Source organism: Nematocida homosporus, assembly GCF_024244095.1.
Source record: "Nematocida homosporus strain JUm1504 chromosome Unknown 389, whole genome shotgun sequence".
Taxonomy (NCBI): Eukaryota; Fungi; Microsporidia; genus Nematocida; species Nematocida homosporus.
The window spans coordinates 1-16,334 of NW_026250647.1; the positions used below are offsets into that span (position 1 = coordinate 1).

At 42.3% G+C, this 16,334-nt stretch overlaps 7 protein-coding genes across 7 annotated transcripts; 4 read left to right on the forward strand and 3 right to left on the reverse strand.

The window, feature by feature from the left end:
- Window positions 1-581: 581 nt before the first annotated feature.
- NEHOM01_1993 (tRNA (guanine26-N2/guanine27-N2)-dimethyltransferase) lies at window positions 582-2,093 on the forward strand (the record flags this gene model as incomplete). Its single annotated transcript, XM_051490871.1, has 1 exon — window positions 582-2,093. One exon carries the CDS (start codon window positions 582-584, stop codon window positions 2,091-2,093), a length of 1,512 nt encoding a protein of 503 aa, XP_051346831.1.
- Window positions 2,094-2,117: 24 nt separating this feature from the next.
- Window positions 2,118-3,509, forward strand: NEHOM01_1994 (uncharacterized protein; the record flags this gene model as incomplete). The annotated part of the gene is made up of 1 exon (XM_051490872.1): window positions 2,118-3,509. One exon carries the CDS (start codon window positions 2,118-2,120, stop codon window positions 3,507-3,509), a length of 1,392 nt encoding a protein of 463 aa, XP_051346832.1.
- Window positions 3,510-3,704: 195 nt separating this feature from the next.
- NEHOM01_1995 (uncharacterized protein) lies at window positions 3,705-6,311 on the reverse strand (the record flags this gene model as incomplete). Its single annotated transcript, XM_051490873.1, has 1 exon — window positions 3,705-6,311. One exon carries the CDS (start codon window positions 6,309-6,311, stop codon window positions 3,705-3,707), a length of 2,607 nt encoding a protein of 868 aa, XP_051346833.1.
- Window positions 6,312-6,528: 217 nt separating this feature from the next.
- On the reverse strand, window positions 6,529-9,225 carry NEHOM01_1996 (uncharacterized protein; the record flags this gene model as incomplete). The annotated part of the gene is made up of 1 exon (XM_051490874.1): window positions 6,529-9,225. The coding sequence occupies one exon, from the start codon at window positions 9,223-9,225 to the stop codon at window positions 6,529-6,531; it is 2,697 nt and encodes an 898-aa protein (XP_051346834.1).
- A 24-nt stretch (window positions 9,226-9,249) lies between these two features.
- NEHOM01_1997 (uncharacterized protein) lies at window positions 9,250-9,822 on the forward strand (the record flags this gene model as incomplete). Its single annotated transcript, XM_051490875.1, has 1 exon — window positions 9,250-9,822. The coding sequence occupies one exon, from the start codon at window positions 9,250-9,252 to the stop codon at window positions 9,820-9,822; it is 573 nt and encodes a 190-aa protein (XP_051346835.1).
- Window positions 9,823-10,244: 422 nt separating this feature from the next.
- NEHOM01_1998 (uncharacterized protein) lies at window positions 10,245-12,827 on the reverse strand (the record flags this gene model as incomplete). The annotated part of the gene is made up of 1 exon (XM_051490876.1): window positions 10,245-12,827. One exon carries the CDS (start codon window positions 12,825-12,827, stop codon window positions 10,245-10,247), a length of 2,583 nt encoding a protein of 860 aa, XP_051346836.1.
- A 1,214-nt stretch (window positions 12,828-14,041) lies between these two features.
- NEHOM01_1999 (phosphatidylinositol 4-kinase B) lies at window positions 14,042-16,075 on the forward strand (the record flags this gene model as incomplete). Its single annotated transcript, XM_051490877.1, has 1 exon — window positions 14,042-16,075. The coding sequence occupies one exon, from the start codon at window positions 14,042-14,044 to the stop codon at window positions 16,073-16,075; it is 2,034 nt and encodes a 677-aa protein (XP_051346837.1).
- Window positions 16,076-16,334: the final 259 nt, after the last annotated feature.

Genomic DNA, 16,334 nt, shown 5'->3' on the forward strand with positions numbered 1-16,334 from the left:
GATCTAATACTTGTAACTCTACTACCAACTACTAACCCAGCATCAGTAATGAAAACATCATGTAGCCCAGATGATGTTTAACAATAAAGATTAGTCTCTTGATTCTTTACGATCTCTAAACTCTTTGTCCACTAATTAAGTAGTGTTGCGATTCTCATGTACAACAATTAGTATTGGGTTAGTATTTATTAGTTAACTCAACGTAATATTGAGTGCCAGTACGTGCTTGGGAGAAATTTAAAGCCAAATCGATTGCACTGGTACTATACTGGTACTAATTGTTCTAGATCTAATAAACAAAATGAGTGCTGGTCGTTGGCTTCCCACGAGATACAGAATAGCTAGAACCCCCATACTGAACTTCCTTGAACATAAATAAGTCTTATTCTAATAGGAATAGTTCAGTTCAGCTTGGCTTAGTATTGAGTTAGTTATCAACTAGTAACTACTGCATTAGCAAGTGGTAGTTTCTAAATAAATTGAACAATGATGACGTTATAGAGTCTTTAACTCGGCTGCAGATATAATATTAGACAGATCTTAAGATTAGATAATTACATAAACAATGGCTGAAATAATCTATGCCAAAACAAGCTCAAGTAGGAACGGTTGATTGCAAAAGAATTTGTATGCAGTTAGTTGAAGAAGAAGGCGTTATTGTCCAAGGACACGCATTTTATAATCCAGTGCAGAAGTTTAACCGCACTATGACCATTCGTATTATCAATGCTTATAAAGAACATTTTGGGAAAGACTCTCTAAGCATTTTAGAGTGTATGTCAGCCACCGGAATTAGAGCTATTCGATACTGCCGCGAGATTAAAGGAAGCCGAAGAATAGTTATGAATGACTTATCAGCTCGAGCCTGTGCTGAAATAGTAGCCAACTGCCAAGCTAACGGAATTGAAGCCAAAGTTAATGAAGAAGTTGATAATGGCGAGTGCTCAGTTGAAGTCTGCAATGAAGATTGCCGAGTGCTTATGCTCCAGCGCAAGCACAAGTACGATGTAATTGATATTGATCCGTTTGGTTCGTGTGCCCTTTATATTGAATCGGCCTTAGAAAGCATTGCCCCAGGTGGACTACTTTGTGTTACTTCCACTGATTTGAAGGCACTTTGTGACAGTCCGCCTGAAGCTTGTTTTAAGAAGTATGGAGCCTGCTCAATCAGTAATACTTACTCCCATGAAGTAGCCATTCGCATCATTCTCAGTTACATCTCTAGAACTGCCGCTAAACTCAAAAGAACTATTCGACCACTTATTAGTCTTTATATGGACTTCTTTATACGCGTCTTTGTTGTAGTAGACCCGGTTGAGCAAAAGTATAACTCTGGACTGGAAGGCAGTTCTCTTTTCTTCTTATGCCAGTGTCTCAACCATTTAGAAATCCCTAGTTTACGCCAAGAAGGCAAAGCCTATCGCCACGCCAAAGCCAACCTACCCGAAGCCTGTCCTCTTTGTGCCCGCAAACCTTCTCTCTACGGCCCCCTCTGGAAGGCCCCTCTCCATGATCCCGACTTTATTCAACTAGTTCTAGCCCCAATTGATGAAGCCACTATCCAAACCAAAACCGGCGGAGTTAAAGAAATGGCCTTCACCTCCGCCCAAATAGATAGAAGAATCCACGGCATGCTTAGTATGGCCAAGGAAGAGGAAGAAGATGCCCCTTTCTTCTATACCATGTCCCTCATCGCTACCAACCTCAAACTTCCTATGGCCCCTCTAGTTTCCATCATCTCCTTCCTCGAGCACAACGGTTACACCGCTTCCCTCTCCCACTGCCGGGCCGGCGCCATGAAAACCAAAGCCCCTCTCGAACTAGTCTATCTCGCCCTCGCCGAGTACTTCCACATCCACCAACCCAATACTTACAACCAAGCCCTTACCAAAGCCCTCAACTCCACCAGCCAAACCCCAGAAGTCATTATCTTTAACCAAATCCTCAACTATCAAAAGAAATCAAAAATTATCATTGATTTTACAATCACCCAAGATGCCAAAAAGAAAACCTCCCAGAAGTACCTCAAGTTCCCCGACCATATAGGTCTCAATTGGGGACCGGGATCTAACAAGCCCAAACAATCTAGATAGACCAGGCCTACTTTTTTTTTATCTATGAATAAGCGCAGACATACAGAAGATCTTCCCCAAGATACCGAAAATCAAGAAACTGAAACACTTACTGGTCTTTATGAATTTGCGATAAGAAAAGCCCGACTTTTAATGGAAGATGAATTCAACCAAATATTTATATCCGATTACAACTACCAAACTTACTTTGAAAAGTACTATGATACCAATATCAAAGAAATGCTACTGAAAGGGTACGAAAAACAAGCCTGGTTAGCCGAGATAGATCTATGCCAACGATCTTCCTTTGCCGATGTATTCATGGAGTTTAGAGACTTTGTAACCAGTCGACAGTGTCAGTTAAGTTTAGATAGTAATAATGGTCCCGATTTACTTAAAACAGATCTATTTGATGCCTATACAACTGGTGAGACTAATACTACTGTAAGTTTAGCCCTTATCAAAAACATTGAGATGAATGTAACGATTAGAGACTTTATTCTAGTCCTGGAGGAAGAACTGGGCTTAAAAGACTGGGCTGTATCTCAACATGGCGTACATGAAGGTTTCCGTCGAACTCTTTATGTCCGTTTAGAAGATCTTTCCCTGGAAGAGTTCAAAGAGAAAGTTCAAGTTCAACTACCACCCGGATCAGTTGTATTGGGTCAATCTCTACCTACGCCTACGTCTAGTAGTGCACTTAGAGAGTCAGGTCGGCAATTATCAGATAAGTATACTCTATCTAGTTCTGGTGTTCAGTGCCAGGAGATACTTAAGGCTATGTCAGCTCTATTTAAAGTCCCTGAGGTATTTGAGACCTTAAAGGGCTTTGAATCACGAGTGCCAGTCAATTCAGTTGCTGATCTGTACATCTTAGCCTTACGGAAGATCTTTAACTTTTGTTACTACTGTAAGTGCAAGTATGACAATCCTTATGAGATGGTGACTAAATGTGGACTTTTTCATGTTCGGAGTACAGATAAGATAGATACGTTGAGTTTTGCTGCTTTAGAACGATCAGGGGCTTTTTATGCTCAAAATCGAGCTGAAAGGTTCCAGTTGATTAATTCTAGTGTTAATAGTGCTATCTTTAGTAAGGAGTCTTCGGCGCCTAATGAGTATGTTTGTCGGTATTGTAACAAGCGGTTTGCATCAATGGAGTACTTTGAGAAGCACTTAGAGCGGAAGAACCATCCGGAGTATGAGGCTTACATGCGATTGCATAAGGGCTTCTTTGCTATGCTTGCTTCATTGACTTATCCGGTTATTGAGGTGGTGGAGCAGAAGGGGCAGGCTTTACCGGCTAATTTATACTACTATTTACGACCGGGTCAGCCAGAATCTGATCAGTTGGTTTCTTATGCTGATTTAGATAAGAAGTATCCGATTTTGAGCAAGAAGCCTATCGCTATTGTAGAAAGTGACTCGGAGGAGTAGTTTTGGTTAGGTTAGTGTTTATTTGATTATTGATATGGTGTTAGGTGGATAGTTTGGCTGAATAGTTAGGTTTAGGTTAGTATTTGACGTTGTTATCTTTTGAAATAAACAGGTTAGTATTGATTTGGTATTGAGTTAGGTTGAGTTGAGTTAGTTGAGGTGTGATGTAGTTAGTATTGAGTTAGGTGTAGTTAGTTATGTTTTGGGTTGTTTTGAGTTAGTGGCTGATGTTGAGTTGGATGATGTTGGGCTGGGTGGTTGTAGGATTGCTCTAATGACGGATTCGATTTTGGTGCGGGTGACTTGGTCTATGTCTTGGAAGTGGTCGGTGAGATAGGGCATGGCTGTTTGGAGGCACTCGGTGTAGGATTTGTCGGCTTTGTTCTTCTTGTTGGCAAGTTCGAAGATAATTTGGTGGGTGTTGTCTAGATGGATGGATAGAATTGCGCGGATTTTGTCAAGGGCGCCATCGATGTAGTTTAGGTCGGCGTTGCGGTCGGAGGGAATAACCAGGCCGATGGATTTGTAGTTGTTGCGGAGTCGAGCTTGTAGGTTGAGGACCATTTCGTTATAGACCATTACAAACCGTTCGGCGGCATTGGTGCCCTGTTGCTTGGAGAGAGCGGGGTTCTGTTCCTGATCGTTGGTTCTGGATGGGTCCGTGGGCTTTGGATAGGCGTCGTAAAGATGGTCCGCTACAGCGGTGGCGGTTAGAGTAACATTGTTGACTTTGAAGTAATTGATAATTTTGTCGATCAAGATGGTGGTGGGGTCTTTGGTGTCTGCTGTATTGGTGTCTGCTGTATTGGTCCCCGTTGTATTGTTCTCTGTTGTATTGTTCTCCGTTGTGTTGGTCCCCGTTGTATTGGTGTTTGCTGTATTGGTGTCTGCTGTATTGGTGGGTGTTGTATTGGTCTTTGCTGTATTGGTCCCCGTTGTATTGGTGGATGTATCTTGGTCTACGGCGATGGGTTGGGGTTGGGAGAACTTCTTCACCAGACTATCGAAAAGGGAGTTTAATTTGGGTTGGATGTCTGCTGTTAGGGATTGGCACTGGGTGTTTTGCAACTTACGGTCGATTAGTTGGTGTATGGTATGGGTGGCTAGTATTGCAATTTGGTCTATCTCGATTTGACGAAGGTGGTTTATAGAGTTGGCGGTGATGGCTTCCTTAGAGAGATTATAGTATGTATCTTTGGTTTGGAACCAGGAAGGGAAGTTTTCGGGTGTGTTGTTTCGGACGGCATCGTTTATCTTTTGATTTATGCGGCGGGTGATGCTTTGGTAGCAGCGGTCGTATCCTGCGGGCTTGACGTTCTGGTAGTTTTCTAAGTCTTCCTGGACGGTCTTGACTACCTGGCGTGGGTTGGGGGAATTGGAATTTTGGAATGCTTCAAAGAGTGAGGAGTGGATGTTGTGATCGAGTGTTTTCCAGATTTGCGAACTAAGCTCGGGTGTTAGCATGGCGTTGGTTGGCAAAGCAAGAATGTTGTTTTCAACCTTCCCGGGTAGTTGATGGTCATTGTTTAGTATCTCATTGATCTGGGTAGCGGTGAAGTAGTACGACGCAGAATCAACCGGAAGTTGGTGGTTTTTGATTTGGTTGAGATGTTTTTGTTTAGCGATAAGAAACTCTTTTTGGGTGGTTAAGTATTTAGATTGGCGATCTAAAACATCTAAGACAGATTTGGTGTCTGGATTGTTGGTTTGAAGAGAGAGAATGTAGTAGGCATAGGCCTGTTCCTTATCAAGAACATGGTTGAGATAGCGAAGCATCTCTTTTCCTTTGGTATAGAAGTGCTGAAGAACCAATTGCTTGAAGTTATTAAGGCTTAGATTCGGTCGGGTGATATACCTTTCATTCATGTCTTCAGGACGGACACTAGATGCTATGGCGTATTGTTTAAGCTTCTTAAACTGCACGGTCTGATCATATAGATACTGCATTATTTTATCGTTGTGCTGGTCGGCATTCTGGCTAGTCTGAACGAGCGGATGCTTTTTGGTCCAGTTAAATAAGTGGTGGAAGTTGTCAATGGTGCTCTGAATCAAAAGAGATATGACTCGGCCTTTCAGGGATATATCGTCGCGAAAAGGCAAAGAAATAGGATGAAATGATGAGTGGGAAGCAGCATAGTAGTCAACTACACGGGCAAATGCCTTACGGCTATTTTGTAACTCAACAAACACCTGGGCTAGATCAGCTTTGGCATGGCTGTAGAAAGTCATAAAGAGGTTGCGAAGTTGTGATGGAGTGGGAGCCGGAAGGTAGAGGCGGTAGGTAGTAAGGACTTCTTCCAAATTAGATATTTGCTCAAGCTGCTTCTGAAGTATGTCGAGCTGAAGACCACTGCGAACATCAGTGAAGCTTAGCTCGTGAAGATTTGACTTACAGTGTGGCTTCATTGTGCTGCTGTCAATATCTCGCAGTAGTTTGAGCAGGGTTGCTTGCCTGTCTGTGGTCATTAGACCAGTAGCATCCAAGGTTAACATGAGATCATAGACTCCTGGAGCAATCAAATAGGATGTGCCGTTCTGCAATGTACTCTCGTAGGTATATATGGGGTTATCCATTGCTTGAAATGAGAGTAGGTGTGGTAGATGAAGATTGTCCATAAACATGGCCTTAGCCTCAGCCAACGTTTGGTCGTACTCGCTACCTAAAATGACGTCATTGATCTGAACTGTAGCAGAATTACTAGTAGCACAATCTAAAGGTCTTGAGGCATACTGCATATTGATAGGAAGAATACTCATCCCCAGTATAATCAAGAGTGCCCAAATTGCCAGAAGTAATTTCATATCTTAAACAGATTTCTCTCTATTTTTATATCTGGTACTTTTGATTTCAGAATTTAGATTATAATAAGTTAAGTTAAGTATTGAGTTGAGTTGAGTTGGGTTGGGTTGGGTTGGGTTGGGTTGGGTTAGTACGGCCGGATAAATTAGTCCTGAATAAACACTACGTCTTTATTAAGAGTTTATTGATTATGTGACAGTAATAGAGCTGCAATGACTTCTAGATGGGTAGTTTGTCTTGGCCCAATTGGCTGGCCATCGCTGATAAAGAGAACGGTGCTTCAATTTGAATGTTGCCCTCCCATAGCATATTCTCAACCAATGGATCTTCACTCAGCACAAACACCGAGTCCTCATTAACACAATCACGACCTTCTACCGGAACCAGATCTTGAAGCTCACTCGCCGACAAACACTCTAACAGGAAAACAGCCCCAGACTCTAATCTTAGAAAAACAGAAGGCCGATTGGATATAGCGTATGGTGATCCTTTAACTACCTGAACAACTCCTTCTGGAAGTCTAAACGTAACCAACCAATCCGCTCGTGACTTAACCTCTAAAAGAGATACCTCACCCCCACTCGCTAGTTCATGCCCCAAAACACACCATCCCGAACTAAGCAACTCAATCGATCTAGAAAGACTTTTACTACGGTCTATGTACACCGCCTCTTTGCCTTCTACTTGTAGTTTAATCCGACTGCCATTTACATTCACTGCTGGCACAAATGAAGAAGCAACTAACTTTCCTGTTTTTATCTGATAAGTATACGTCCTACCTACAGTTTTAATAATAAGATAAGAACTTTCCTCAACTAAACCCAACCCACTCTCACCTTCTAATAATAAACTAGCCACTTCTCTTATCTCTTTCTTATCTATTTTTAACAACACAACCCGAATGCCTTCCGCTGAATTACACCCCAAACATACATAAACACTCTTTACCCGCACACATCCAAAAACACTCCATCCTAAATACTCTAGATCAGATAAGGGCACTCCACCCCAACAAAAACTAACTCCAAAGCCACTACTAGGTAAAGCCTGGCCCTGCAGAGAAAGACGCGGGCCAGTAGTATAAACCACACAGAGTCCTCCACATACAGGCACGGCCCAATGAATATCTCGTTGCATTTGAACTACACTAGTCTGCTTAAACCCTTCCGGCTGTAATTCACACCGTCGGGCCACTTTGCTATCTAAGACAAAACACCCTGAGTCCCCAAGCGCAAATAAACCCGGCTGAGTGTACACACTAGCTGTACCCGGCCCAATAAATACGACACAAGTCTCACAGTTCAGAACGGCCATTTCTCCATCAGTTGACCACGATTTAACTAGCACGGGACCCGTTCTAATCTTAGCCAGAACTTTACCCGTTTTAGATACTAAATCCAACCCACCCGCCCAGGTATTCACTAAATATTGCGAATGAAACTCAGCTACCCAACGCCCTGATAAAGGAACTGCTTCCTGCTGCCCTGTACTACGATCAATAATCGATACGCCCTCAGTACAACACACTGTAGCTGCTCGAGGTGATAGTTCTAAGTTCACTATGGAAGACAGTTCAATGTACTCTACTTCACCGGCCCAGGAGAAAACCCAAACTCCTTTAGCCCCAGCAGTTATACCTCCTTTACCATCCACCCGAGCAGCTAGTAACTCTTCTCCACAACCCTGGCAATTCTTATGACAGAAGAGACACCATGTTTGACTACCTACCACAACCTTACCATTACGCAAGACATAGCATACTCGGTTCTTAGTATAAACAGCTCCTAAAGCTTCGGGAATACGCACTACTTCATTCGCAGCATTAACTAAACTAGCACCTTCTTTATCTTGCATAATCATGGTTTTATGCATGACAGCTAAGCGTCTAATTGCTTGGGCATCCGCCTTAAGTTCAGAACTAAGTGTATCTGCCTGAGGAAGCGTACTAGGCAATAAATTAGTAATCTGTCGCTCATGAGCAACTCTATCTACTACAGCTCCCTGGCTAGTATGTCTGACTAAATAAAGTACTTCTCGACCCTGCTCTGTAGCTACGTCCATTTGCACTACTCGGCCTAGGCCTACTCGCAACTGCTTTATCTTATCATTCGGCTGGTCACTAATCAGTAAAACATCACCCAATCGGTTGTACCCAATAATACCTTGTTTAGTCCGTTCAAAACGTTCAATTAAGCATTGGGCCCGCACTGTTTTAAGCACAGTCGCGGTAGTCCGATTAATCCAGCAAATCTCATTCCCAAAAAGACTTAGCACTAGTAAGTCCCCAGTACAAATTGCCGCTCTAACTAAAGGACTGCCAATTGTCATCCGTCGTCGCATATCTCCCTTAACTAACTCTAGTCCCTCACGACCGATCACTACCCATTCCTCTTCATCCGCACACGTCAGTAAATACGCCGTACTATCCACAGCCACTTGACTTATCTCTTCTAATTGACCCTTATTAGCCTGAAGAGTACGAACAGCATATCCATTACTTACACTTAGTAAGACTCTAATTAAACCCTTCTTCCCAGCTACAGCTACACTAATTACCTGATGGCCATACGCCGCGTACCTAATCAGTCCTTCTCGTGCCTTATGAATCACTAACTCTTGCTTAGTGACTGCTACTACCCATGATCCATTCACCAACAGTCTAACTGGTCCAATTAGAGGTGTTTTTTCTAAGACTTTAATCCGGTTGTCCTCCATAAGAAACAATCCCGACTGACTGGCTAGATAAACTCGACTGCCTTCACTCACTATTCCAGCAACTCTTTCACAATGTCGAACCTGGCTACCATCTATTCCTTCAAGAATATTCTCTTGGGCAACAATCGGACCTTTATCAGTTAATATGGCCCCATTGATCGACCCAGCCGGACAAACACGTCGAAGTAGGACTCCTTTCATAGGCAAAAAAGTTTTACGGCGCAAATGGTAGCCTACTCGCCTGTTCTCACTTCCTTTGAGTCTTTTAGTGGTCTTCCGGGCATTGCTGGCCTTTCCTATCGTGAGGGTGAAGTTTGGGTCCTTTTTTCTATTACGGCCCAAGAGGGTCCTACTGAGGTAATAGTGAGTTCTAGTCATGCTAATCTAGTGGGTAAAGGTGCTGAATGGTCTGCTGGGCTGAGTCTGGCTTTGTCGCGGGTCTTTTCGGCTGTTTTGGTGAGTGGTCGGTTTTCGTATAGTATTTCCGTCCGGGTGGTGAATGGTGGTCAGTTAAGTGATGCTGAGTTGTTGGCGGTAAGTACGATGGGTATTTCATTGTGTATTTGTGCGGCTGGAGTTGCTTGTTTAGAGTTAGTGGTGGCTAAGGTATATAAAGTGGCGCAGGAAGAGGTTTGGGTGGCCTGGGGGCTGATATCTCGGGATGTACTGGGTGTATCTGCTCAGGGTGTATCAAGTGAGTCTTTATTTCAGGCGATAGATGGGTACCCGGTTGAGGCAATGGAAGATTTGCGTCAAAATGCAGCTAGACTTTGCCGGGATAAGTCAAGGTGCAATTGAGTTAAGATAAGATTGTTTTAGTTAGATTAGATTGGATTGTGATAAGTAGAGATTGTTATGGTGAAATTGAATAGATTGTTAATAAATCAATGGATTTACTGATTTAAGTTGTGTTAAGTTAAGTTGATATTGGGTTAGGTGAAGTTAAGATTGTGTTAGGTTAGGTGAGGTTGATATTGGGTTGGTGTGGTTTGTTTTGATTTATTGGGTGGTTTTGGTATGGGAAAGAAGAAATCTAAAATTCAAAATAACTCTAGCTGAATTTCAATTGGAAAGGGTTTGGAAAGATTTTGGTTTTTGGTGGTGATTGAATTGGTTTGAGTTAGATTGGTTTGAGTTGGATTGGGTTAGATTAGATTGGGTTAGTAGTAAAATGGACGAGTTGGTGGGGCTAATAAAAGTAAGTGGATGGGGGTGGTTTATTATAAAAGAGCGGTTTGGACTGGGCATTGGGTGGCGACGAGCATGCCTCTGCCGCTGTTGTGTGGTATATCTTTCATTGGGATAATTACTGGGTAGGGTCGGCCGAAAGAAAGATCTATCCATTCATAGAGTTTTGTCTCGGAGATTGCCTGGAGGGTTGCGTTACTTATGTTAGATGGTTGGGTTTTGGAGGAGACAATAGTGACATGGCCTAAGAAGGTACGGAAGCCAGGGTTGTAGTATGGAGGTTCGTCAATGACGACACCAACGATAGAGAGGGCTTGGAGCTTGATGGGGGGCTGTAACAGCACGCGGGTTTTAATGAGATCAAAATTGATTAGGCCGTAGATATTGATGCTTATCCAGATGTGTTTAGATATATTATCCTGAAGCTGTTTAACAAATGGATATGTTGAACTGAAAGCACAGATTTGGTGGAGAATATTAGAGTAATAGATTAATGAAACATTAAGGTGTAGGGGTGGGGTCTGGGCCTTGGTAGTAAGTACAATTTTTGATGCAAGCTTAGCCAACTCGCCCTTATAATCGCGAAAGATAGTGTCCAAAAAGTTACATCCAAAAACATCCATATGAGATAAGGTCAAGGTAATGCTAGAATGGTGCACCTTCTTGGTTAATGACGGCAGGATCTTAGCAAGTTGGGCGAGGTCAATGCCGTGTTCATAGAGGCCGGTAATAGTAATGCAAGTATTTGGGTTAGTGAAGCGTAAACAACCAAATACTAGCTCAATTAGCCATGCTGGCTGGTTGTGAATATCAAGATAGTTTAACACAAAGTCAAACAATATCGGGTTCGAGCTGGTCCGGTTGGCATGGAATAGTGATGGTGCTTCTGACAGTTCTTCTGACCGTTCTTCTGATGGCGCTTTCTCATCGGGAATAAATAACAGTCGTCGACTTGGACATCTAGACTTTAGAATGCCATGCAGGATTGTCTCTAAACAGAAACAGACATTATTACATGACTCTTTCGGGTTGATCATAACGATAACGGTTTCAATGAACAGATCTGCGATGTACTGGAAAAAGTCAGCCCAGTATATACGTGCGCGGACGAGGCTTTTTGGGGCAATGATGACATTTACCGAGTACAATCGCGTGATGCTGGTCATATCGGTTAGAGTGAGGATTGGGTTGGTAATGCATCCAATGTATAAAATCCGGGCATCTGTATGGTGGAGTAGCTTCAAGAGTTGATCTTCACTCGGAGAACGGGGTTTACATTGCAAGGTGAGGTCGATTTTTGTGACCTGGACAAAAAGAGGGACAATATCAGCGATTATGTCTTGCTTCACCTCGATGTCACTTTCTGGCATAATCAGCCTATTCAGTTCAGCCATGATTATTACCTGCTTAGCAGTAAGCCATGGAATGTATAGCCTGGCATCTGTTCTTCTTGGATTGGCATCGGACCTCATGGATCCTTCTATTGACTTATTATAGTGGGATCTAGCGTGGATTAGTATTTTGTGGGCGATCTCTTCAATGAGCCAGCGCGGGCCTAGTTTTTGGCCGTAGATACTAATAGAGTTGACGTGGTAGGTGAAGGGTATGGCGGAAGGGCATATCAGCAAAAGCAGAATAGCTGTACATAAATCTAAAGCCAGATAAACCCCGGGATTGGCTTGAAGGAACAAGAAGAGACTAAAACTAGAGCGGCGCTGCTGTTCAAGGTAACCCGGCGGCGGTTGGTTCTTCGGATTTTCTAACCAATAATTGCCCATCAAGGTACAACTATAGCGACGGAGGAGTAAATAATAAGCTTGTGCCTGGTTTTTCGCTATAAAGTGAACATCGGCTAGGCTATCGGTCATTAGGTTTAAAATGTAACTATCGCACCAATTAACTATTTCAAGAACCCTTAAATTCGTGATGCATGGAGATTCTAGCCTTATGCATTTTACCCATTTGTTTTGAACTGCTGTGAGGATGAACTTTAGAATATGTTCGTGTCGCTCTCGAGGACCAATGTAGTTCTCAGAAGAACCAAGTCGAAGGCAGATAGATATATTCCTCTTCATAGTAGGCGTGGCAACGACCGGAAGCTTAGCGCTCGCCAGTTTGCATAAAATAGCCCCATTACTAGTTGGGGTCAAGTTTTCAATGATAAGACGAGAACAATCAATTATTACTAAAATCCGTGCTATTATCTTTATAACCGACCTTTCATAAAGTGTGGTGTGGTCAATTGTAAGTTTAGTAACACAAAGAACATTAATTGTGTTCAGTAAGCATTCAGCATCCCTTAATATATCAGGAGGCTGCGCATCAAGTTGCCTTAGAACCACATGATCATTGACAATCCCGACCACTAGATTGTGCATATCTATGTCACAGCGTATATCCGGTTTAATGTTACCGATCAGAATTGCATCGCCAAAAGTTGAAACACTCAGAATGTGGCCAAGAGTCCAGCAGATGTGATTATGTGCGGAGAAACTCAGTGTCGAGGGCGGGTTATCTATTTCTTGACTACAGGAAACGTCTAAACCCAGAACCCAAAGAAGGATGCCCATGCCAAGCAAACAAGGCATATTACGGTAGATAAGCATATTTCTCATTTAAAACAAAAAGAAAGACCACATTTATATCATATTTGATAACATTATGCCAATACGGCAGGTCAAACCAGGCCTATTTTTGCTATCAAATGGAACTAGCCATAAGAATAGAGAGAATCTTCTATCCAGAACAAGCCCATAGAAAAAGACACTCCTACAAAGCCCATGGGATGAATATGACTCATTAGCCGATACATATTCTATTAAAGGCACTCTTTGCAATGGATAGTATCTTTGATTAGATGAGTATGATTGGGTTGAAATAAGACGGTATCATTAGATATGCAAAGCCAAATAGTTAAATTCTGTTGGTTTTGTTAGATTGTGTTAGTTTTGTTAAACTATGTTAGTTTTGTTAAATTGGACTAGATTAGATTGGGTTAGTAGTACTAAAATTGTGTAGCCAATAGGCAGTGGTTGTATAACAGCACTACAATGCCTATGAAACATCAAAATCAAGCCTAAGATATAATAATCAAGCCAGTCACAAATAAATAGAGATAAAACCAGGTTGTATTAGTAGATTGCTTAATAATAAGACGAGGCCCGGCCAAAAACAAGAGTAGATTACAGGCAGTAATTAACAACTAACCCAACCTAACCCAATAGAATCCTAGAGCTAGCTTAGGTTCAATTTAGTAGTTAAGAGGCAAGTGGTACTAAGGAGTGTTAGGTGCCAGTGCAAGTAAGCATATATCAACCAACCAAACGCAACCAGCCAAATATGCAACTACACTAGCATAACCAAAGAGAACTTACATACCTTCTAATTCCACCGCAATCCTAATCTCAACACAACACAACACAATACAATACTAACTCAACACAGCACAATACTAACCCAATCACAACTCAACTCAGCATAACCTAATCTAACCCAAACACAACTCAACTCAACCCAACCTCTCTAATCTAATCTAAACTAATCTAAACTAATCTAAATCCACCCCGCCCCAATCACACCCCTAAACTAATCTAAACCAACTCAACTCAACTCAACTTAACCTAATCTAAACTTAACTGAATTCTCTTTTTATTTCATTCGCAATTCAACTTATTCCTATCTTAACTTAATCTCTGCCAAATCACCTCTAACTTAACCCCGACTTGAGCTACTTGACCAAATACTTATAACCATCCTAACTACTCCATTCTGAGCCGGAGAGGCTTAGCCCAATACTAACCGCAAATAAACTTTCTTTGTTTGCACTTTTATGGCTGAAGAGAAGCGCACTTGGCTACTTCATGCCTTTGATTCAGAGTATTTTGTCTTTTGGATGGCCATTAAGTGTTTAACGCGATATACTGACCTAAATATTCACCAATTCATTTGTTTTCGTGCGTACCAAACTAGATATAAGGACATTGCCTTTCATTTCCCACAACTCATTCATCTGATGTTAGCCGAAGAAGGTCCCGTCTGGACTCGGCCTCTCTTCCGTATGCTTTATCGAACAGCCCAAGCTGAACGGCACTTGCCCCTAGCACTTTCCATGTATGCCGTAGCTACAGCTGCTTCCCTACCAGATACAGATTCTTCCTATACAGCCGCCATAGAAGCAGCCGGTTTATTCAGTCAAATAGGTCTACCACATACACCTAGACCTAAAACTGTTCGACGCCCACCTACTCTTTATCTAGCCTATCTAAGAATCACAGCCGGGTCTAAAGTAGGCCTATCTCCATCCACTCGAGATCTACTAACCCAACAAAAGGCCTTTTACAACCTATCAGAGGTAATGGTTCGACCTCGGCCTAAACAGCACTGTGCTCTACTGGCCGGCCTAGCTACTCTTCTATCTGGACTAGTTTTTACTGATAAGGATCAACATGCCTTTTTAACTGATGCCGCTTGTAGCTTAGCCCCTCGCAAATCAAGACCTTTGTACTTGAATAAAGGAGCTTTAGATCGGGTGCTAGTTAAGTCAGCTGTTTCTTCACGAGAAGCCCAACTAATCACGAGATTAAGGATGGTTTCAGATACTTTGTTAAGTGTTCCTCGGGCTTCTAGAGAAGCTGCTTTATCTACAGAGCTAAACCTCCTGAACCTTTTCCTACCGGCCCCAATTTGTTTTCCTTTAGGTTGTACACGTCATACTAACTTGTTGCGTTTATCCGTTGCAGCTTCGCATGCTTTAGATTCAGCCGCACGAGCGCCTTTTATGCTAGTTTATGAGGCATCACCAAGCTTACCGCCTAGTGATAGATTGGAAGAAGAGCCGGAGAAGACTCAAGCAACTAAGCAAGCAGTCCTAAGAACGGCCATTAAGATCTTAGGCGGTCTAAAAGAACTAGGCACCCATGCTGGAGTAGATTTAGATGTTTTATCAATCAAAACCCGAGTGATCAAAAAGATCTACGGGGTAAGTGCTACACCAGGCCAAGTCAAAGGCCGAACAGGTCATATTGACGAATGGCCACAAACTATTCGGTCTATTCAGAGAGAGTCACAGTTTGCTAGTCTACCAGGTTGGTCCGTTCGCTCAGTGATTGTTAAAACGGGCAGTGATATGCGCCAAGAAGTTCTAGCTACCCAAGTCCTACGGACTGTAGCTAATATTTGGGCGGCCGAAGGAGTTCCCTTGCTTTTAAGACCTTATGAGGTCATTGTAACTGGAGTTGAATCGGGCTTAATCGAAACAGTCGTTGGCGCCCGTTCAGTTCATCAGATCAAAAAGCTCCTTCAGGCCGAAGGTAAAGGCGCTCTCCTTACCTACTTTGAGCAAGAATGGCCCAATACTTTAGAAGAGGCTAAGGAAGGTTTCTTTCTGAGCTTAGTAGGGTATGCTTTAGTTTCTTACATCTTACAAGTTAAAGATAGACATAATGGTAATATTTTGATTGATGCTAGTGGGCGTATGTTGCATATTGATTTTGGGTTTGTCCTGGGCACGTATCCTGGGTTCTATTCAGTTGAGTCGGCACCTTTTAAGTTCTCAGTAGAGTATGCTGAAGTAATTGGCCCAGCTCGAATGGCCCGTTTTCGTGAAGAGTTCTTACGTGGCTATCTAGCACTACGTAAGCATATGGACCAAATAGTCTCCTTAGTTGAAAGTGTTGAAAAAGGCGGGAGTATACCTAGTATTACGGCAGCGGCAACAGAAGGTTTAAGGGCCCGATTTGTACCCGGTCTAACTGAAGCCGAATTTCTAGCCCATGCCGAAGAGACCGTATCCCGGGGCATGAAGAGTGTTTTCACCGAGATATACGACTCCTTCCAGTACTACACCCAAGGCTACTGTAGATAATACTAAATCAACAAATATAGATCAAAGTATCTAAATCTGTTTATTAGGTCTTATCTAAATAGTCTAGTTTTATAAATTGCTACAAATCAACCCTATCTAATTGTTATCTCTAATTTCTATTTAGTCTACTTTCTAATGATGATTTATTATCTAATTACTACTATCTAATTACTACCATCTACTAATACCATCTACCAATACTATCTACCAATATCAACATAATACTATCCTAACCTAACCCAATACGGTTGGTGCTAAT